This window comes from Monodon monoceros, unplaced genomic scaffold (assembly GCF_005190385.1).
Source record: "Monodon monoceros isolate NGI ecotype Baffin Bay Population unplaced genomic scaffold, NGI_Narwhal_1 Super_Scaffold_19, whole genome shotgun sequence".
NCBI classification, from domain to species: Eukaryota; Metazoa; Chordata; class Mammalia; order Artiodactyla; family Monodontidae; genus Monodon; species Monodon monoceros.
This window is the reverse complement of record NW_021703775.1, coordinates 61902329-61926269: the sequence shown is the minus strand read 5'-3', so window position 1 is coordinate 61926269 and position 23941 is coordinate 61902329. Positions and strand designations below refer to the sequence as shown.

The following is a 23941-nucleotide window of genomic DNA, read 5'->3' as shown; positions in this document are numbered from 1 at the left end:
TTTAAAATGAGCCCCTGGCAGTTCCATTCATCCAGGACTATGCTCTATTTCTCTTTCTGACATTTAGGTTGTCTTGTTATTGGAAAATTCACATCAGTGATCTGCTTTCCTTGGTCTGTGTAATTTTTTCTTGAATTCATTTCCATTGAAATGGTAATATTTATATCTGCCTTGCTTAGTAAAATATAACTAACAAAAACTTGCATGAGAAATCAATTTTTACAGTAGTGTATCAAATTCATCTGGGTTGTCAGCTGAGAGATCTCTGGACAGTTACTCCTGTATCACTTACCTGGTGGACAGTATGACTGGTGATAGATAATATCATGCATGGCTTTTACAGATGCCCAAGCAAAATCCTTTTAGTAATTTAACAGAGCCATCCTTAATTAAGCAAAAAGAAAATCTGTGATATATGAATCATTCAAAATTTAGTTTCATATTCAAAATTCAACTTCAGCAAAAATGGGATAGCTTTTACTCATCCATTTAATGAAGTTTGCATCTTGATCGGGCTTTTATTCTAGCATAATAATAAATTCTTTTAACATTTAGCTTTATTCTTAGAGTTAATATTAGTTGTAGCAGTTCTTATAAATCTATTTATAGACAGGACTAACAATGGAAAAAAATCTCTGAGAGCTCATGTCATCAAAAAAAATTCTAATGAAATGATGTTTTTTTTTAAATATGTCATTAGAGAAGTGAAACAAACACCCTCTTATTAAGCTATTACTTCACCTCATTGTTGAAACATGAACCTGCTGAAAGTTAGAATATATCATTTTCATAAAATATTAGTTGTTGAAGAGCTAGTCTCCAGGCATTTTATGTTATTTTTCCTATTCGTTGAAATCCAAAATATTGCTCATCTAAACTTTCTCTGTTAATCACTATTACAGTAAGTCTGAGACTGCAAGACACCCAGTAATTCATAACCGGCTCAGGATTTGTTCACCTTAAGGTCAGTTATTCAGTCCCTGAGCTGGCAGTCATTAACAAGAAATCGTCATCTGTAAGTGCACAGAGTTCATAAAAAGGAAAGCAAGAGCTTTTACTTCCAGAATCTGGACTGAAAAGCCACCAGGTTTCCAGGCACTGCTTTCCCTTCCTCCTCCTTTGCTGTCCACTGTCCCATTTCGTAGGGAATAAGTTGCTGGTGAGGTTTACTTGAAGGTTCCCCAACCCCAAAAGTAGCCCTGATAAGCACGGTAATGTCCCCAAACACTCTGGGAGTACAAAGAAGGGTCCCTGAAATCTGCCACACAGGAGGGACCACACAGGAGGTGTCTCTTGGGCTGACCAAGGGCCAGGGAGAGTTTCTGAGCAAAGCGGGGACAGAGGGGAGAATTTCTAGTGGAGGAAGAGATGTGCACAAAATCAGTGAGAAATTAAAAACTCCAGGGTTTTCAAAGAACTCTACTGCATATCCTCATAGGACTGGAGCATAAATTAGGAAGGAGGTTGGCTAAGAACCATGGCCAGACATGTAGCCAGACGCCAGACGATGAAGGGGGCTCTGGGCTCTGCCAAGGAGAGTGGTTGGTATTCTCTAGCCGTGAAGCGGTGGAATATTCAGAGCGAGGGAATGTCCCTGGCAGGTTTGCAGTTTGGTGGAGAATGGATTAGGGGGAGGCAGACAAGACCAGAGATAAACCAAATAGGAGTATGAGGAATATCAGGAAAGATAAGAGGGTATGATTGGGGAGGCATGAGGAGAAGGAGAGAGGGAAGGATTGACACTAAGGTTCATGGCTGGGGTGGCGCGTTGGGTTCTCGGGAGAAGGGAATACAGGAGAAATGGTGAGTAAGTTCACTTACTATGAACATGTCCAAAAGATATTAGATAAATGGTTCTAAAGGACAGAGGGCCAGCCCTTGAGAGAGACTGGGAGACCGTCAGTACGTAAGTGGTAATTAAAGCACTTCTGAGTTTCTTTCCAGCCCTTAAATCCCGTGGTTCAGTGAATAACGTAATCTCTTCAACAAGTGCCCATTTCAGGAAGTCTAAAATTAGCAGTGGCCTGTGTGAAGTGACTTGATGACACAGTGCAGTTACCCTTCTCATGGTTGTGATTAGTAAATCAGTTGTGATCCCAGCCTGATGCTGACATTGAAAATCCATCAGGGCAGATTTATTGAGTGTCTTTGTGTTGGATCCTGCAAGGGAGATTCATTTTTTTAAGATGTGAAATAATTTCATTGAGTTTTTCCATTGAAGTTGAGGTAAGATGAAGAGGCAAAAAAGGAAGGATAGAGGTGAGAGGGATTGCTCACGAAGGTCAGCAAGTCGGGTTTAGTAGGAAGACAGTGAATGTGGTTTTAGGCTTGGTAAGTTTGAGATGATAATAGAAGATGAAATGACCAAGAATAAGAAGGATCCTGACTGGAGACAAAGTTCTGGGGATTTGTGCCCTGTGGAGTCTGGAGAGTGTGGAAAGGGTGGAGAACAGAGAAGAAGGGAGTGCTGAGGATGAAGCAGATCCCAGGGAGGGCTGAGCCCTGGCAGACACCACCTTCAGGCTGGAAAAGGATGAGAGTGAGCCAGGGGGCTTAAAGGTAGAACGACAATAATACTCTGCCTGGGGTCATGAAAAGGGAGTTCAAGGAGAAGATGTTGACCAGACATGGAGATCTAGGGTGATGATGATTGACTGGGAAATGGTCATTGAACTTAACGATAGGTTGGCCATTGGTGTTTTTTCTCAAAAGGGTTTTGTGGGGTAAAGAGTTAGAAAGACAGATTGTAGGTCATTAAGGGAGGAGTAAGAGGAGGACGAGTAATAATTATAATAGTAATAATAGTAGGTAACATGTACACTTCCTACCTTACATGCCAGGCAATGTTCTAAGCACTTTATACATGTTATTTTGTAAATTATCATAGTAATTCTAGAAATGTACTAATATTATTAATGTTATTAGTATTTTTACTGTTTCCTTTTTACTGTTGAGGTATATTAGGAGATAACAGCAATGCACGTAGATAGTTCTTTTGATATGTTTTGCAATGATAGAAGGAATGGAAAAACACGGTTGGTGACATCATGGTAAAATGAAAGCTTTTCCAAGAGATTTTAACATGTTTGAAGGCAGTGAGGGAAGGAGCCAGGGAGGAATGATCGAAGATGCAGAAGAAGGATGAGCAGGTGGGACTATAGGAAGAAGAGACTGGTAGGGATGGAGAAGGGGCCCCGGACACAGTTTTGAGTTGAGAAAATTAAGAAAAGTTTGTAGTCACTCATATTTTACAATTCAGAAGTGAGACAGTCTCTGAAGTTATGCTTGATAGTGTTGGACAATTAGGAAGAGAAGTGAGAGAGCTGCCGAATATCATTGCATGCATCTTCTTTATCTTCTTGAAAAATTTTTGACTTGGTGTTTAAAATTTTAGAAAGAGAAAACTCAACTTTATTAGTATGAACTCCACCCAACTAAATTCTGTCGAGTGCAGTTTAACTTGTCATTTTCTTTATTGTTTGTTATTTCTTTATTTGAACATAAACCTGAAATCTTCTTCACATGTATTTGGATGCCGTAATTGCGTTTTCTCTTGGTTGTTTCTCCAAAAACTTGTGTTTGGGGCCTGTGTAGTCCAGAGGCAGAGAGGACAGGGAGCCTGGAGGGTGGAACGGGCAGTGTGGCCATAAACAAGGAGAACGGGAGTGATGGGGGTGGGAGAATGGAGAGGAAAGTGAGTAGCTGTGAGGGTAAGGAAGAACTGTATTGAAAAGTCCATTTGTAACTTCACCATTGAGACATCACTTTTTTTTTTTTTTTTTTTTGCGGTACGCGGGCCTCTCACTGTTGTGGCCTCTCCCGTTGCGGAGCACAGGCTCCGGATGCGCAGGCTCAGCGGCCATGGCGCACGGGCCCAGCCGCTCCGTGGCATGTGGGATCTTCCCGGACCGGGGCACGAACCCGTGTCCCCTGCATCGGCAGCGGACTCTCAACCACTGCGCCACCAGGGAAGCCCGAGACATCACTTTTATGAGAACATTTTTTTTAACGGGATAGAAAGCACAGGACTACTATCACCAAGTTTATAGAGAACAAAGTGAATTCACAAGTTGGCCACTGGCTAATCAGTTGGAGCAGCACTGACATTTAGGACCTGAGTGGCTATAACTTGGTGACAGGAAAGTGTTTCTTGTGAATAAAGTCTTTTTTCTAGAATAACTGGGACTGGCTGGCTACACCGCTGAACTTATCAGATCAAATTCTCCCTCTCCCCCTCTCCCCCTAATCCCACCCCCCATTCCCAGCCCCCTTCGTGGGAATGCTGTTTAGACTTGACCAAGCTTATGTCTAGGGTTGAATAAACTTTTACCCAGGCAGGCCAATGCTTTCAGCTCCCAATTCGCCAGATAGAACTGTTAGCATTTACAGCAATCACAAAAGATGACAATACTTTCACATATTTCCGCTGTAGGGATCTCCTCTCCTTGGAAATAAAGAGTTGAAAACATTTAGAAAACACTGACCGTGGCAACTGCAGCAGTCATTTCAGTTGGAAAACATTTCCTGAGGAAGAGTAAATGTTTTCTTTCTCATAGAACCCAATATTTGGTCTAATGAGATATGTTCATCAAAACATTTTATGTATATGTAAAATGTTTTAGAAGTTCACTCTGTATAAACATGATCATCTCACACTAAGCGGGGTGTGCTGAGCACCTCTGTCCATTAATAGCTGGTGTTTGTCTGTCTGTGTTTTGTGTCTCATGGTCAATGTCTTTTTTGCAGATACTGATGAATGTGTAAACAACACTGTTTGTGACAGTCACGGGTTTTGTGACAATACAGCTGGCTCCTTCCGCTGCCTCTGTTATCAGGGCTTTCAGGCCCCACAGGATGGGCAAGGGTGTGTGGGTGAGTTTTTAGATTTTTTTCTCCCGACATGTTTCATATCTCTCTATCGAAAAGAAATCAAAGTCATCAACCACAGGAGAGATGGAAGCAAGATAATTGGGCAGAATTGCATCATAATTTGACCTTGTCGTACGGTTTGGAGATGTGCAAAAAGATCCTGTGGCTTCTGAAATGGTTAGGGACATTCAGAAATAGAGAAGCATAACTTTGGGTTTAAATGTATATTAAAAAGAGCATCTGTTTAAACTCTTAGCTGGGTATGCGGAACGCTTCAGTCCCTCCTGCACAGGAAATAGAGTCTGGTGTGTGGTGGAGCTTGTCTGTCTTCAAAATGCACCTCCCTTAGGCAAGTGCATTTAAGGAAAAGTGTTGGCAAGAGTTTCTGTTTCCAGGAATGACACCCGTAAAATGATGCTTTGGGTTGTGCAAGCATATTTCTTCAATCTGTTCTGGGATTGTCGGAGCTGGAAGGAATCTTGAATATCGTCAGAGGTCCTAGAATATGGTCCAGCACATGCTCACATAAAAGAAGATACTTTATAGTTCATGTTCTGATCAGCCATGATTTCTTTAAGTGAAATTCATTATGAAACGTTTGCAATTAGAGCAGTTAAATGGGAAGGAGGGTATTCTTTTCATAACTTCACCGATAACAAGGCTTTTTCTTTATTCTTAATTAAGGAGGAAACCTCTGGTCGTTACATGGCAGATGACACTTGACGAGGAGTCAGTTAACTTTTTAGTTTGGAAATTTGCAATTAAAGCACCAATTCATTTCCCATCCAGATTAAACTGGAAACACAAAATCTAGAAATTGAACAATAATAGCACTTGAATAGTAACCACCTTTAAGCTAACACTGTCGTTAACACTTGTTCCAATTCCTGCTGTAGTCTCCTTCGCACTAAAAAACAAGTGGTAAAAACCATCTGCTATTCACTAAATATTTTGACTTAATAGGTTATGTGGTCTGGCCCCCCACTTAACCTTCTCAGCCTCACCACCTGCTTCCTCCCCATTTACGTTCCTGCAGCATAAAACTGCTTATGGTTGTTCACGTAACTGGGAAGTTATTAGGCTGTTGTTTGCTCCTTCAGCTGGGAATATCCTCCTGGCCTCCCCTTCCCTGAGCCTAGATCCATCCCATGCGTTCCTAAAGCTGGAAGTTAGATGTCATCTCCTCCCAGATACCATCCCTGCTCCACTTCTCACTCCAGCTGAGCCGTGATCCCTTCTCCTGCTTCTGGAAAACCTTGAACAAATTCTGTTATAGTACTTACAACCTTTTTTGCAAGAATTTAATCATGTATGTACTGCCTGCAGCTGCCTTTTCCAAGGCAATAAGCTCCGTGTGATTGAGAATTTTGTGTGTCTCTCTCTCTCCTTGCTGGGCCTAATGTTGGGCCTGTTGTAGGTGCTCAGTAAATGTTAACTGTTACCTAATGGGGTATCAGATGTCAAACCACTGACTCCACATAGCTCCTGGGCCCCTGGTTAATGTTCATTTCTAACCAGTCAGAGGAGCACACCGAACCCATGTTGATGCTTCATTTTGACCCATAAAATACCACCCTTATAGAAGGAATATTTGTTATGTTAATGAACCCAACAAATATCGTTATATTTGTCTGTTTCTTCTCTCTTTGAAAAGTATTAACTGAACACCTCTTATATGTACCTCACCACTCTGGGTGTTCTATAGAGTTTAAGAGATGAATCAGCCCTCTGGGGTTGTAGCCTTTGGCCACACTTTTCCCTCTGCTTTGGACCCTGGCTGCCCAGCCTTCTTATCTACGCATCCTTCAGGTAGAGCTTGGCTCCTATATCACTTCCCTAACCCACCCCTGCACTTAAGGTCCACTGTTGCATGCTGTCATCGTGCTCTGTACTTTTCATTCCCAGCACTTCTCCTGGCCTGTATGAGTATCTGATTAATTTCCCTGACTGGACAGTAAGCTCCCTGCAGGCAGGAGTTGGGCCTGCCTGACTCATCATCGTTGTCTCCCCAGTCTGACCCATAGAAATAAACTAGAAAATATTTCTTGATTGAATGTACAGTCTGGTAGGAGAGATTTCAATGGCCTTGGAAATATTACAAGTTAGAAAGTAGAAAATTCCATTTGACAGTTACCTAAAATTGACAAATGCAAACTGGCAAATTTCTAAAGTCAATTTTTCTGGTCTAAGTTATGACTGTCCAGGTTGATTAAACATACCAACTGTCTGCTTTACTTTGTCATAATATCTTTTCATAAGCAAAACTCAGCTCATTGGATTTATATCTGTTTATATACAAAGTGAAATGGAAAACCGAGGTAATTATCCAAATAAGTCAAGAGACATAAACTTTTTGTCCAATTAACTGGGAATAGCAGGTGAAAATAGTATTTTTTTTCCTGAATGATTTGGATAATTGCTCAAATTTTTAACTTTGTATAAACCATCTCAGAGTGTGCTCATGAAAACTGATGTTTGTAGATGTTTAATCACATTTAATGCATAAAATACATGAGCATTTCAGATGCCAAGTCAGGTACTTTGTTTAACTGGACACTCATTAATAAAATTTCTTCAGAGGAGAATGGGTAAAAAGTAGTACTGGGCAAGGGCAAACATAAAATTAGCCTTTCTTTATGGCTATGTACTTAAATAAAATGGACTTATCTGTGAGTTTTTAGTGTTTTAATTAAGTATATTTAAGTACAAAAGAAAAATATCTGGCAAAATAGAAATGACACTGTGGAACACCAAACAGAATTTTTAAAGGCATCGTGAAATCACTGAGGAGTTACTGGACCACTTTGTTTCCCATGAATGATTAATGTAGCCCAGTAACTACTTACAGGGGTTGTTCCTTCAGTTCTCAAAGGGATACACAACCTGAATTCTGGTTGTTAAGTTGTGGACATTTTGGCTGCTAGGAAACTATAGTTTTAGACATTTGAGTAGATTTAAAACAATTTCTAAAAATGCACTTAAAGAATTCTGCAGTTTCTGACGTGCCACTGCTGCTAATTTTCCTTGGATTAAGAACTGAGAGAGAAGTGTCATATTATTTAAGACCTCATTATGTCAAAAAGTCAGGGAAGAGAAAATTAAACAAAGTGTACATACGATGCTTGCAGTACAATTCCGAGTTGTTCCTTAAAGCCAGGATCGGAGTTTGGAAACTTTGCTTTGTGTTTTCATGGTCCTTTCACACAAACCAAAGCTTTCAGCCCTGCCTCTGGGAGCCCCTTCCCCCAAATAGCTGAAGGGTTTGATTGCGCCCAGGGGGTCTCCTTGTTTCCAGCAGACACCACTAGTCTTGGCACAGCTGGTAAAACAAAGAGCTGTCGGGAGTGAGGAACACGTCTGACTTGATCTGTGCTCCCTTTTCCAGATGTGAACGAATGTGAGCTGCTCAGTGGCGTGTGTGGTGAAGCCTTCTGTGAAAATGTAGAAGGGTCCTTCCTGTGTGTGTGCGTTGATGAAAACCAGGAGTACAGCCCGATGACTGGGCAGTGCCGCTCCCGGGCCTCGGCAGGTAAGTGACACTGTGTCGGGACGGAGGGCTTCTCTCAGGGACCTATACCTACACAGGTTTGGGCCAAACACTCTGGGAGTGAGGAAGAAATAACCAAATATTTTGGCGCCGTGCTGTTTCTGGAAGCTTCCATGCTCTTTCCGAGCCTGCCTTATCAGTGGAATTAGGTTGTGGGTGATGACTGTTGGAGCTACATGGCCTCTAATGTGCTTTCCAACCCGGAGACGCCATGGGTAGGGTGAAGGATCCAAAATGATGAGCACATTGGCTGGGAATTGCCTAAAACTCAGAACCGTCAGCCCAGGGTTTAATATGGCAACATCTCATTAAGTTGCATAATTCTTCTTTCTTGGCCCTTGGAGAAACGTATTTTGACACTTCTCTAAATTGAAAGCAACTTAAAGGCCCCTCAGGATCTACAAAGACTTCCTTCCACTTGGAATTCTTAGGTGTTTTTTGCTTTTTTTCCCCCAGAATTTGGCCTAGAGAGTGGCTATGATTGTGTTTGTTTAAAATTTGATTGAGGCTGTGTCATCATGGCACATATTGAAATGGAGAGCTGATGCTTTTCCAGATACATCATCAACTTCCAGATCACCGTTTTAGTTTATGCCATGTGGCTAAAGCATGGTTGTATTTTGAGGGAAGCAGGAGACTAAATGGCCCTTTGAGACCCAAATAAAATGAAACATAGACTGTGTTACTATCTTGCTCAATCCCGGTTGATTTTATCTATGCTTCTAAGAAATCTATGCTTCTAAGAAAGCTTTCGCTCTTCCTCAATAGGGTACACTTGTTCTGTGTGAGATAATTATCTTTGCAAGCTGTAGGGAATAAAATATAACAATATTTTCATCCACACACATTTTCTTCTCAATGATTAAATATAGAAAGGTGATGGTGCAGAATTAAATGTACAGACAGTAATTCAAAAACACTGTGACGGGAAAGAGAGTGTTTCTGGAGGGAAGGGTTGCTCTTCCTTCAGTGACCACCCCTGCAACGCATGAGCCATAAAGAAAGGACTTTTCATTTTAGCTCTACTTGTAATGGAAAAAAACAAACCAAAAATCAAACACCTGGCTGGTCAGTGACAGGACTGGTGAAGTAACTGCCTTTCTCTTATTTGTCTTTGGGTCTATAGAGTAGCACCTTCCCCGTAGTAGTATTTTGACTGGAATAATTCACATATAATATTGTATAGTCATTAAGTCATCTATATGAAGGTTAGGTAGTCATGATAGATGCATGTTGTACGATGTCAAGTGAAAAAAAAGATACTCCAGTGATCACAGTCTGTGGAGGGAGGGAAGGAAAGACGATGTAAAGGGATAATTATTAGAATTAATAGAAATTTTAGTTTTTTCCTTTATTTTCCAAACTTTTTGTAATACTTTAAACTGGAATGACCAGGGTTCTGGTCTGCTATTTTCCGGCTATGTAAGCTTGGGCATATCATTCAACATCTATGAGTTTCAAACAAAGGTTATATTTACCTCACAGAGTTTTATCCTTTTTTAAAAATTATATACATAAAAGCCATTTGTTAATAACTAAGTACTATATGAAGTATTAAAATGAATTATTAAAATCCAAACACGTAAGGGTTATCTATTTCTCTTCCTTTTGTGATCTCTTCTGAGATGGTGGGTTTTTTAAACTATAAATACAGTTTTGCTGGAATGTTTTAGTAATGTCAGGAAGTGGTTCAGTTCACACAGCTTCAATTAAGGTACATGTCTGGGATCCTAAAGTTTGCTCGTGTCTTTTGTAGAGATTAATAATGCTTTAGGGGCTTCCCTGGTGGTGCAGTGGTTGGGGGTCCTCCTGCCGATGCAGGGGACGCGGGTTCGTGCCCCGGTCCGGGAAGATCCCACATGCCGCAGAGCGGCTGGGCCCGTGAGCCATGGCCGCTGAGCCTGCGCGTCCGGAGCCTGTGCTGCACGGCGGGAGAGGCCACAGCGGTGAGAGGCCCGCGTACCGCAAAAAAAAAATAAAAATAAGAAAAATAATGCTTTAATAGGATCATGAGACGATCTGAACCATTTTTGATGAACTGGATTAGCTCACTGTAAACTACTTCTTAAAACTTTACAGTGACTCTTTTTGTAAGCCTTGTTCCTCATCTCCTATTTTTTAAGTTCTTCTGTAACCAAGTCCTTAACACCTGCTTTGCCTTTTTGCTCTCTTTATCTCCTTGTTCTCTCATTGACTCTTTCTGGAAAGTTCTTCCAGTCAGAGTTCACTAAGTACTCTCCTACTTTTGCAAAGAACAGCGTTTTGAATACTCAGCTTCATAAAGCTTGTCTGCCAGTGAATACGTAGTTAGTTTCTCTTTCCGCTTAACATTATATCTGATCCTTTAATAGCTTCTTGCTTATTTTCCCCATAGTTCTCTGGCTTCTGCCAAATATTGTACACACTCAGTCGTTTTATTGGTCCATGTCAGTAGAATCTGCCTTAGTAACTGGATAAGCTTATTAACTTGTATAGTTCCTGGCAATTCTGACTTCTACCATACCTCAATTTGTAGTGTTCTTGGCAAATGCGAACTGATTGTATGGAGTCTTCAGATTGTCTATGATAACATCTTCATTTTAGCAATTCTCTATCCTGAGAGACAGATTGGCTATAAACTGCAGCAAGAGTTTCCCTCCCTGACACTTCATCAGACTTCATCATAGCTCACTTGTTTGGAAAAGGTGATTAAAACTGGAAATCATAAAGACAGATAACACATCTTTTAAATATTTAAGTTTTAACTTAAAGCACGTAATGTACATTTATTCCCCAGTCTCCGAAGAAGAGCCAAGGTCTGTCTTCGGGTAGAAATCCGTTTGCATTCTGTATGGGCTTGTCTTGCATAAACCATATCTATTATGCATTATCTACACTGCCCACTTTAAAGGGAGTAAGAATTTAAAGGCCTTTGCTGGGTAAATAAGTGCAAAGTCACTTTAGGTTTTCACTTTTTTTTTTCGATTTTCTGCAGTTGTATTATCCATTCCTAGTTTGATAACCTTTTCTTTTCTTTCTTACTTTTTTTAACCTTAGTCTTTCTAAAGGCTTAACTTGTTCTAGAAACAACTCTTCTACTCATTCATATTTTATTGGTTTATATACTATTTAATTATGTAATTACAATAATCAATATATTGGCACAGAGTGTTTGAGAATGACCATAGCTGAGTCTCCCCGTTGGCATACCGCTCAACACGTCAGTACAGAAGTATGCTGACCCACCTGAGAACAGCCAGCTGGCTGTGAGCCTTCCACCTGCTTGTGGGCATCAGCCAGGATGTTTTTCAGAGGACAGGAGAACATTAGTTCATCTAACAAGGTGGTTAAGTGGAGGCTAGTTAAAAGTTTGTATCATACTCCAGTCAAAGAATCTGCTGTTACACAGAACGAAACATTTTGTACCAAATTGAAGTTAAAGTTTTTATCAAGATAGGATTCAAATTAATGTCATTATATACATGATAGACTAACAGCTTAGATCTCGTCCCTCCTGGAAGGTAATTAGGAAAAGAAAGATAAATTTGCTCTCTAGGCTGTAGTATCTCCTCGGCTTTAAAATTTCCCCAGGACAACAGACATTCCAACAAGAAGCAGTAGCGTCATCATCTGAAGTGGTATCTTACTGAGGACGGAACTGGGGCTGGACGTCAACAAGGCACGTTTCATATCAGTACGCAGAAGAACTCTGCAATAGCTAGAGATAGTCAGCACATACCTGTCTCACGAAATCGTGGGTGTTTCCTTAGAGGTGTCCAAGAACAGGTGAGATACTGGCTGGCGGAAGGGCTCCTACTTCCAGCATGACATTGTCCCAGGTGACCTTGAAGGTACTTTTGAACTTTAATGTCCTAGGATTTTTATTTCTAAAATACTTGTTGGCTCCCACCTAATTTTTTAGGTCTGGTCTAATGTTTTCATTGCCTGGGCCTTTGGCCACTAATTTACATTGCTATACGTTGCATAAAAGCACCTGAAACAGGTGTCCATGTCAGACCACTCATCACCTGTAAGAGGGTATGGCTATGAAACATAGCCTGATGCTTTTATTTCCTCAGTGCCTGTGATAATTACTCAATAAAAATTTTATGTCCTTGGGCACTCTAAGGGTAGCAGTAAATATTTAGTGTTGGCAACTGCAGCCTTCAAGCCTTACACACAAAATGCTGTTCTCTGTCTTGATTGGTGCACAGAGGGGAGACTCTGTGGTGGTGGGAACTGAATTTTATTTTTAAAACAGAAGGTATAATGAAAGGAACACAAAGATATATATATATTATAATTAATGCAGGTGTGCCTTGCTTTAAGAAAACAAAGTAAACAAGATCAGAAATTATAAAACATGTAAATCAGGCTGATTATTTGCATTGTGTAATAATTGTTCTTCACTTTAAGACAAGCAAATAAACAAGATCAGAAATTAAAGATCTATAAATAAACAAGATCAGAAATTAAAATCTATAAGCAAGATCAGAAATTAAAGATTATTTGTATTATACAATAATGGCTCTTCACACAATTCATGATAGGGTTTCCTTAAATATCAATTTTCTCTAATATATTTGAGAGCTTATTCTTGCATCGCAAGCTAAGTCCTAGACTTCTACATCTAGAAAACACCCTAGTGTTTTTCCAGCCCAGCAACTTTATTTCCAGGTGAGGAAGCTGAGGCCCAGAGAGAAGTTCTAAATGTTATACTTAGGGCCATATTGCTAACGACTGGCAGAATTGGCCCAGGAACCCGACTCCAAGGTCTTTCCCCTTAATTCTACTTCTCAAGGCTGAGGATCCCATGACAGCACATTCTTCTAAAAATTGGCTTCCTTTTCACTTTATTTCTTTGTTTTGTTCTCGTTATTGAAACAATGCATATTCTTAGAAAATTGGCAAATACAAAAATATATCAAAAAAGAAAATCCCCTGCTGTGTTACCATCCAGGGATAATCTCTGTGACCATGCTGACCTCCAGATTCTTTGAAGGGGCATCCCTACCTCCACTGAACTGTCTCCCAGTTGATCCTCAACGCACTGAGATCGAGCCCTCAGACCCTTCATCCGGGTGAAACTCTTTGCTCTTGTGACAGTAGTTTCTCATCTTCCCTCCCCCTTTCCCTTTTCTTGATTTCAGGACATTACTCTTCCCTGTATCCTCCTACCTCTTGCTCTGGTCTTTTTCTGTCTCATTCTTGACTCTTTCTTTCGCCATTCCTTAAATAATAACGTCCCAGAGAGTTGCATGGTTAGCCCTCTTTTTACTCTGGGATATTTTATCCTCTTCTCCAAGTCAACTTACCTGGAGTATTACTTACTTGGTGTGGATGACCAAGTGAATATCTATGCCTCTCCACCTCTCTCTTGAGTGCCACACTCCTATTTCCAGCTGCCTGTTACTGGACCTTCCTCCCAGGGTGTCTTGGAAGCATCTCTGCCTAAAATTATCCAAAAGCAAATTAATTACCATTCCCTCTCCAACCTGTTACTCTCCCTGTGTACACTCATTAATTGCCAAACAGCCATACTATAGATCCTGAAGTCATACTTTACTTTTTCTCTCCATCCATCCAAGCCGTCATAACATTCTGCTATCTCTACCTCAACAGTATCCTTCAAATCTCTCTGCTCCTCTGCTACCACTGCCCTGGGCCAGTCCTTCAGCCTATCTTCCCTGGACTGTGGCACTTGCCTTCTGACTTCTCTCCCTGCCTCTGCCATCAGTTCCTGTTCCACATTGCTGCCAATTCACATTTTTGAAACATACATCTGGTTTTAAACCCCTTTCAGCTGCTCATTCCTGCCTCCAGCATGAAGTCCAAATCCATCAGCAGGGTAACAGGACCCTTTATCCTCAGTCATTCATTCCTCTTTGTATTGTCTGTCACCCAGCTCACTGCTAGGCATCGTGCCTGACCTACAGCAGACACTGTAGCCTATTGAGTAATAGGCTTCTCCGCATTCGAGAATGTGTTCCTTCTGTATCCCATCATCTCATTCCCAGCTCGTTCTGCAGAGTAAGAATTATTCATTTTATCAAAGGTATCATGGGGGGCTTCCCTGGTGGCGCAGTGGTTGAGAGTCCGCCTGCCGATGCAGGGGACGTGGGTTCGTGCCCCGGTCCGGGAAGATCCCACATGCCGCGGAGCGGCTGGGCCCGTGAGCCATGGCCGCTGAGCCTGCGCGTCTGGAGCCTGTGCTCCGCAACGGGAGAGGCCACAACAGTGAGAGGCCCGCGTACCACAAAAAAAAAAAAAAAAGGTATCATGGACCACACTTAATTGATCTATTCACACTTCTAGGTAGAGGGGACAGTACCCCTATGTGCTTTGGTTAAATTACAAGTAGAGGAAAAAAATTTAAAAAGAGCAGGTCCCTGCTATCAGAGGAAACTGTGCAAATCATCCTCGTGGTTCTGACAATTGAACCTAAACAGTGTGCTTGTTCTCTGTTCCTGGAGAGGTCCACTACAGGTTTTGTGTATGTACATATTTTTTAAAGGCATGAGACCACATATAATATCACTCAACCATTATATTTGGCACAGTGCGGTGTTTTTTTTTTAATGTGTTTAGGTAACCTGTAAAATAAATTAACTTTGGAAGAATTTTTTAAAAATAATTTCTGATTGGAAAAAAAAGACCTTTGGTAGGAAAAAAATTAAAGACAGTGAAACCACAGTATTTAGAATGCAGACATTGTAAAATGCCATAAAACTCCTGAGGTCTTACTCCTCAGCTAAGGCTGAGGAAGATACGCTCATTTGTTATTTAAAAAAAAAAAAAAGTCAGGTTTCTTCCCACCTTCAAAAACAAGAGTGAGAAGAGTTTACTACCAAATGGTGCTTTTATTTTCATGAAGTTTTATGCTTGCTGTGTATAGTATCTAAAATGAGTTTTTAATAAAGAGGTGTTGATATTTGAATGAACTGACCTATCAGTTAAGTAAACCATGTACATAAACCATTTTATCCTCTTAATACAAGAGACACCACACTGTTGCTTTAGAAATGCATTTTGTATCCTAGAATTCACTACCAATAAGGCCTGGAGAGGAATGGTTTGTACAGTTCCTTTTAAACGTTTCCAGACATTTTACATGTCGCTGCAGATGTGGCTTTATTCTTGAGGTCGTCCTCACAGGGCCTCGCCATGCACGTGTGCGGGTGTTGTGACAGCTCTCATGCTGCTGTGACGTCATCTCCTTTCCGACTGTGCTGCCTGTTGCACCTCGTCCCAGTGTGCGTCTCCCGGTTTTCTTTCTCTGGGCTGCTTTATTCTGCCTTCGGGAGTCTCTTCTTCCACCGAGATCTGCCCGCTTTTCTTCTGACTTCTCCAGTTTCTAATAATATTTCCATCATTGAGACTTTCACTTCTCACCGTCTCCCCAGCCTGTTCCTATCCCAGGCTCCCTCCTCCCAGTGTCTTCTAACTTCTTCACCAGAAAAAGCAAAACCAAAAATATCCTCCATTCCACCTGGCAAGGCTGAGGCGACTCTCTTCCAATAGAGACTGGCATTGTCCTCTGTCTCAGCACCTAAGTCACAAACACACCTATCACTTGTTCACATGTTAATGCATCCCTGCCCTGTTCTCTTGTTCTCAAAATCAGTTCTGTGACTCCTTCCACAGACCACTTCTCCCCTTGCCTGCTCTACCCACACAGACCTAAGGAGAGTTGTACTTTTTATTCCTCCTCACCTCTGTCACACCTTACTTTCTAGCCAATTTTTTTTAAGTTTATTTTTCAAGAACTTGACTCAAAATATCAGCTCCTCCAGGCAGCCTTCCGGGATTGCCTTGCCCCCTGACCCTTTACAGTGTGGCTTACACACCCAGCTTGCTTTCCTTGCACTGTCATTACCTGACCACCTGATTGACCTCTTTAAGGATAGGCACTGCTTTGAAAGTATTTTTGCTCTTGTACTTCACTTTCTAAACTTTATTTTGACTTCTTCCACGTCTTTTACTATCTGAATTTACCACCTTTCTACAATCTTCCTTTTTATTTGCATCCCTTCATGTTCAGTCCATTCCTATTGTCAGTGCTTATTTTCTGAAACTCACCAATGGCTTCCTTTTAAATTCCACTTAAAACACATACACACTTCTCATCTTCCAAGTCTTTGAATGAGAAAACTAGGGGAAAAAAATGAATTTCCAAGTTCTCTTTTACTCCCTTTGGATTATTACACTGGAATGCTTTTTCTCATAAAATTATGAGTTGGTATAAAACATTAGTGCTGTGCTCGCTTCGGCAGCACATATACTAAAACATTAGTGCCTGTGGTGATTTTTAAAATAAAGAGAATAAAGCTTACTGAGTAATCCTATTCAAAGTCATTTGCTGAACATTATTACAGACACAGACTTTTATAAATTGATACCTTTTTCAGGACTAGGGCAGGTGTTTCATTTGGGGGCATTGTTTACTCACACGTATTTGTGATGTGCCTCTTGGGTCACTGTCGTCATCCTGTCTCAGAAGGATATGGAGGGGATTGGCATCTGAAGGCCTTCAGAAAATATTGCAAATGGAAAGTGAAAGCAAAGGCAAGGGCCATTTAGAATGTTTGTGTCCACTCTAACCAAAGAAATGTTCCAGATCTCCCCACTCCAACAGCAAACCTAAGATTAGACATATTTAGGGAAAGACTAAAGCAGGAAATAATCCTGTAAGTGCACACCCACATCCTCTTCTTTCTGACGAAGCAAGAGAGAAGAGCTTCTAGAAAGGGCAGTTCACCAGTGCTACCTACTGCTCAAACCCTGTCTTTAAATATTCAGAGCAAGGGAAGAGGGTCACGCTGCATGCTGCTTTGTCACTGAACTCTACATCAGCAGGATTATCTGCTGCCCCCTGGGCAAAGGCAAAGCAAAACAAACTCATGCTCGCTGAAATGTTAAGAAGCTGAGCCCCATAGAAGAGGTTTAGGGAAAGCATTAGGCACTGGACATTGGACCCAACCTAAATGTTCTCCTCCAAAAAGTGAGGATGCTCTATAACCTGTGCCGTCTAGCTCATGGAGTTACTTTGTGTATCACATGAAAAGGCATCTGTGAAAGTTTCTTCAAAAAAGGCACACACATGAGAGGTCCAAAAACTCATTTCTTATCACCAGCCATACATACCCCTGGGATTAAAATATACACATTGCTTTTTATACACAGATGTTAAGCTAACCTCTTAATACATATTGAAAAATCAAATCTGAAAATACTGGAGGTGAAGTAATATATTTCCTAGAAGTCTATGGCATGAGATATGAAGTATGGCTAACCTTATTCATAAAATCTTTCCGAAAAATAGAATTCATTCTTTTCTGAGCTTGGCACCTTCTATAACTTTTGACTTGATCTTTTAAAGTTATTTTGTGATAGAAAAATTCCTCCCCTAACGACAGTGACAAGCTCATAGAGATTTTTTAAAGAAATCACATTACATGTCTTTACTGATCGCAGTGTTCCCCCTGTGGAAAAATGCTCTAGGCGGTTAATTATTTAAAGGTTAAGAAGATAAGGAAATTGTAGCTTTTCACAGAATGACCTTTGTGGACCAGTTTTTTTGAAAGGAATTTGCATCTCTTTCCAAACACGGATGAGGGCCTGACTAACCCTCAATTTCAGCTGTGTAAACATTGAAGCTTCAAACTGCTTGGAAAGAAAATAAGAGCAAAACTTGTAATAACCAATGTAAAACCTGAATAATACAGTGATATTGATTATTTCCCTATGCAGTCACCTTTGAGTTTCCTTCCAAAGAAAAAAGAAAAAACTATTTTATTTCTGTGAGTATAAAAAAACATGGTAGAAATAGTGTTTAAATGTATATGAGGTTTTTGACTCAGAAGCCTGTGGTCTCTAATTACCTATGAATATAGCAGCCTTCATTGAAGTGTTACTGTACAACATTTCCATATTGTAATAAAAACTGTGACATATCTACAACTTTGTACAAAGAGAAAAACAATTATTGAGCACTCTTTTAACATAGGCTGTAAACGTGATTGGCAAAACTCTAGTTGTGTTGCTGACTTGATTTATATTTCTAAGTGCATTCGTTAATAACTGTGTTTTAGGCAAACTGAATAAAATGAGTGGAATTGTCCATAGTAATAGTCTGTCAGTTTATTCACACATATTGGGAGAAAGTTTATAAAAATTTTTACAGGGTTCATGATTGAGTTCATATTAATTTAAAATACCTACCCTTAATTTTCCTCAATAATACCCTGTGTAAGAGCTTGGAGCCCCGCCTGAAGGGAATGAACTGGTGATGGTGATCCATTCCATGAAAGCAGGCAAAGCACATGTCTGTCCCCTGCACACTTGAAAAGCTAGTTGAGACGAGGGATGTGGCAGGTTTTATCCAATTTCACACACAAGGAAATGATTTAAAACCACTTCATAACCTGCATAGGAATCCGCATTTCAGTTTTTTCCTGGACACTTATTCTGGGTTTGAATTCGTCATCAGCTATTAAGACTAAGTTAGAGTCCAAGCTGAACTGTCAAAGGTAGAATAATCTGAGAATTAGCCAGAATCAAGCGTGAGAGGGATCCTTTACATTCTCATTGATATTCTGCATTCTGGGAGTAATATATACATCGAAGTTTTGTTTGCTTGCTTTTACTGCCATAAGGGAAAACAAAGGGCAGTAGCTCTTCGATAGAATTTTACGAACTTACATTTTTAAGAATACCTTTGTTATATGACATATTAATCAGGTTTCCACAGTCAGTTTGACCCTGCCAAAGTAAATATATAGGAAACTATTATGAAAATAAATCATTAAACTTTCCTCATAGTATAATGATGTGCCAACTTTTTTTTTAAAAGGTAGGTATTGAGATTAGAGTCTTATCCTTACTGGCAAGTGTTATCCCCTTGTCCCTATAGTTTCTTTGGGTTAAGAATCTGTAGATAGCAGTTCTAATGAAAATATTTCATTAGTATTAATCTAAGTAATTGTGACGGCAGTAGTCAGTTTATCTGACATAGCATAAAATTAAAATAAGAAATTCTAACTGGATCATGGGCAGTAATTTGAACTCTATAGCATTTAGTAGGGAAGAGGTTTTTTTTTATCATTTTTTAAAAGCACAAACTTGTTTGTAGACTTCAAATCTGATGGAATTAAATCATTTTTAGTATTAATTGAAAGTAGGTGGAGTTGTTCTTATCATTTGTATTCTATCATATCACCTTGACATTTATCACAGAGGGTTAAACAGACTCTGTTGAAATATATCAGTGTATTCTTTAGGACACACTTGAGCTGGGACTAGAACCCAGCCTTGAAATTCTACCCCGAGGATTAGCTGGCTCTTATTGTTTCATTCAGAATCATATATTTGCAGCACTATAAGTAGATTTCTAGTAATGAAAGAGTTCTTTTTAATAGACTCAGGTTACTGCAGTGTTTTTCTATTTGTCTTCTTCTGCTTTGTACTGTTTAGAAAATTTGGGGGGGGCATGGTTATCTCAATAACCATCTAAGGGTTAAATATTATGTGTGGCCCCATATCTCTGGTCCAGTGTTGGGGAATATTTTCACTGATTTACGTAGGTGTTCTAGCTCAGTAAAGAATGACCCTATGTTTGGCGAGAAAGCAGATATGGAAACTGTACTCACAGCCAAATTTACAAGAATAAAGTAATTGGTTAAGGTAAAAGGAAATGATTTTGACAGACTTACACTCTTGGGGTGGGTTAGAAATCCACCAAAATTCAGGATTCACGTGCATTTTTATCTTGAAGTGGAAGAATCCAACATAAAGTGTAAAGCAGCTTTCTGTAAATGAAGTGCCATTGGCACGTCCAATCTTTTTTACCACTGTGTTTTCAATTCCCTTGTACAGGTGGATCTGATGTATCCTGTCAACACTCTTTTTTACTTTCTCTGCTCTTTTTAGACCTAGAAGTAGATCAACCCAAAGAAGAAAAGAAAGAGTGCTACTATAATCTAAACGATGCCAGTCTTTGTGACAACGTGCTGGCCCCCAATGTCACCAAACAAGAATGCTGCTGTACCTCTGGTGCTGGGTGGGGAGACAACTGTGAGATTTTCCCCTGCCCGGTCTTGGGAACTGGTAAGAATTAACTAAGTGCTGTGTTCATACTGGTATTTGTTGTGTGGTGTTCATGGGCCTTGGAATGTTCTCATTTGGGTTACTGAAGCCTTGAAATGGTAACATCTACTGGTACCTGCCATAGTCAAATTGAAGTGAGATTACCTTAGAGTGGGTTTCATTCAGGGCTGGACCCATACCCTTATCCCACTTCAGTATGAATTCTTAAACTCCTGTTTCTCACAGAATATGCTGTTATAGTGATATTCCATATAATATTTTGGCAGAAAGATAATTCAGTTTTATTCCATTTTTAAGGTAAAACTAATCATTTTTGCTAACAATGACACAGCATTATTCCTAACTGGAGCTTGCATATTTAAGCTAGGATTTTGGATTCTTATTGAAATTTGAAAATACTAGAGACCACAGTAATGGAGAACTAAGTCATAACACACTATAGCACCCATAGCTAAAACATGTGTAAATAATATATGGGTGAACTAGCAAGGATTTTTGTAAATTATACTTCTGAAGTCATTAGGTTTATTTGCACCTAGTCTGTAATTTTTGAGATTGTACTGAATTTATTTGTCTGAATTAGATGGCAAGATTTGCCTGAAAGTCTCTGAGTCTGAAAAAGCAAAACTGAATTTAAAACATACTCATGGAAGATATTGGTTGTGGGTTTTCTTTCAACTTTTTTTCCCCCTTATCTCTCCTGAAATCAGCTGAATTCACTGAAATGTGTCCTAGAGGGAAAGGTTTTGTCCCCACTGGAGAATCCTCTTACGACGTTGATGGCGAGAACTATAAAGGTCAGAATCAAGCAGAAACTAATTTGCAATGTGTGTGCATATTTGACATTCAAGTAAACGCGTGGCTTGGGTTAGACAGAAGAAGAATTCTTTTCAGCCATGGGAACTAATTACAAAGCCTTGAATCCTACCATTGGAAGAAGGCTCCAGTGGACTCTAGGGAGAACCGTGCCTTGGGCGCTAGAACATTTAAGGCTGTATGACAGTGGGACTTCACTTAAGATTCTGAGTTTCCACTTCTGAGATAGGAATAATGTTTCAAAGGTTGTCATGAGGATTAAATGAGATAACATATGTAAAAGTACTTAACACAAAATTCTGTACTTAATAAATTCATTCTTTTATTGTAGACTTATATTAGAAATCATGTTAGAACCAATATAAATTTGACCATCATGTTGGCCTTTAATGGTCATCAACAAAGCAAAGATTCTTGCCTTTTTAGAAAGCATCCTACTTTGCTAGGACCATTTACTAATGGCCACAGATGAATAATAAGGAATGGAAAGGAAGAAAGCAAAAGTAGATGTGTGTTTTATATATTTAATGCTATTAGCCTGTAATTCTAAAATAAATGTGCAGCTTTTTAATTTTGGTGAAATTTAAACTACAGATATGAGTACTTCCTCATTAACCACTAACTTTTAACATTTCAGTGATAGAGATATTATGACCTTTTATATACAAAGTGATTTTTTTTTTCTTTACAGTTTAATATTGAAAACTGTTAAGTGGCTGGAAAACAGACTAAAAACATTTTTATTGTCTATCCATTTTTTCAAACCAGTGTTTTACTAATATGGTATAATTCAGCAGCTGGATAAGAAATTCCATATGTGTTTTTTTAAGTACATCTATGAGTTAATTCAGTGAAATAACAAGAGTTAGTTGGCAAAATGTGTTTAACAGTTTTCAAATTCGCAAATATCATATACTATGTTCTTTCAGAGATGTAGTTAAATTTCACTTTGTGCTATGAAGTGGAGCCCTGATTTCACCATAAAGTCATCCTCTTTTTTAAAATAAAAATAAATTCCTCTTCACCCTATCTTAGCAGTGCTGTAAATGGTTGAAAGAATATTAGACTCGGATTCAAACAGTCATATATTGTCGACTTGGTTTTGCCATTTTCCAGCTGTGTAACTTTGAGCAATTTATCTATGAAGTCTCCAGTTTTTTAAATGAGGACTAGATGACATTAGCTTTAAAATGTTAGAAATGATGCTAATAATACTTGCACAAAAGCAATAGATCACACTTTTTGAGAGTATACCGAGTCCTCTGCATGGATTTTCTCATTGAATCCTTTCAATCCTATCAGGTCGATGTTCCTCTTATCTCCAGTTTACCATTGAGTAAACTGAGGTTTGTGGACAATAAGCTCTGTAAATTCTGTGGAGGAATGGGTCTGCCAGCATTCTTAGCAACTGTGCTTTCATTAGCTCATTATCAAGAAAGAAGACTTCCATCAAGTTGCATCAAAGTCTTCGTGGGAGTTTTCTTCATCTCAACTAGTTAATGGGCCAAAATATACATTTATAGAAAGGCACATGTCTTAAAGGCTATTTTCTTCAGAGAATGTTATTGGTGCCATTATGGAACCCGTAGACTATTTCATCAGATACGAGGTAGCATCTCCGAAGCTCTGTTTACAAATATACCTTCTCTGATAATGTTTTGGGCATTGCTCCTTAAACAGAGAAGCCTGATTATATTTCTACCTCTGTGAATTAGTCCTAACTTTAAGAATTTGATATTGCTGTGTTTTTAAGACTCTTTGTAATATAAATATTATAATATCTAACTTGCCCAATATTGGTTAGACTCTTCTATTTAACTGAAAATCCCCAAATAACTCCTCTTTCTAAATATTTCTCCGTTTTTCCCCCATAGATGCAGATGAATGCCTGCTTTTTGGACAAGAAATCTGCAAAAATGGCTTCTGTTTGAACACTCAGCCTGGTTATGAATGCTACTGTAAGCAGGGGACATACTATGATCCCATCAAATTGCAGTGCTTTGGTAAGTTTTAAGAGGATATAGTGTGACGTGCTATGCAAATACATGGAAAAAATAAGTAATGCTACATATAAAAACAATTTCTTTGAATCTAAATCATGTGTTGAAAAGATCTGTAAATGTTTTATGGATCTTTTTCTTGAGCAATATTTAAGAAAATAAAAACCCTTCTACTACTATTTGAATAGATTTCAAAGAGTTAATATTCAATGTAGAATTATAATTCAGGTCACTGGTATAACTGAAGTGTTCTTTTGGTCTGGGGAGCCTCCTGTTTCATCACTCATACCATGCACTGAAAGTCATTTTTAAATACTGACCCAGACTTTAATGCCTAAGCAGAAAACCATACACACTAGGCAGAAAAACATAGCAAAAGGAAATAATTTAAAAACTGTCATAAAGAGACATTTTATCTTAAATTTCTAAGCGTATCCTGTCCTTAAATGTTTTCTTTCCTTATTTAATGTCAGCAGCTGTAGGGCAATGTTATTTTTCCAATCAATACAACTTAACATTTTTATAGTCGGAGCTGTTCTCTTTTGGATGATGACGTGTAGCTGATTAGAATGTGGCAGCCCCTGGAATCTGGACTAAATTTAGCAGTGTATTAAGTTTGGTTAAG

At 39.4% G+C, this 23941-nt stretch overlaps 1 protein-coding gene across 7 annotated transcripts in view; it reads left to right on the top strand.

The window, feature by feature from the left end:
• Positions 1-23941, top strand: part of LTBP1 (latent transforming growth factor beta binding protein 1) — a 423359-nt gene that overhangs the window by 367885 nt on the left and 31533 nt on the right. For all 7 annotated transcript variants that reach the window (XM_029231490.1, XM_029231496.1, XM_029231494.1 and 4 more), the window contains 5 exons: positions 4747-4872; positions 8255-8398; positions 20324-20500; positions 21211-21297; positions 23191-23319. In XM_029231490.1, coding sequence (XP_029087323.1) covers positions 4747-4872; positions 8255-8398; positions 20324-20500; positions 21211-21297; positions 23191-23319 — 663 coding nt within the window. The remainder of the gene's footprint in view (positions 1-4746; positions 4873-8254; positions 8399-20323; positions 20501-21210; positions 21298-23190; positions 23320-23941) is intronic.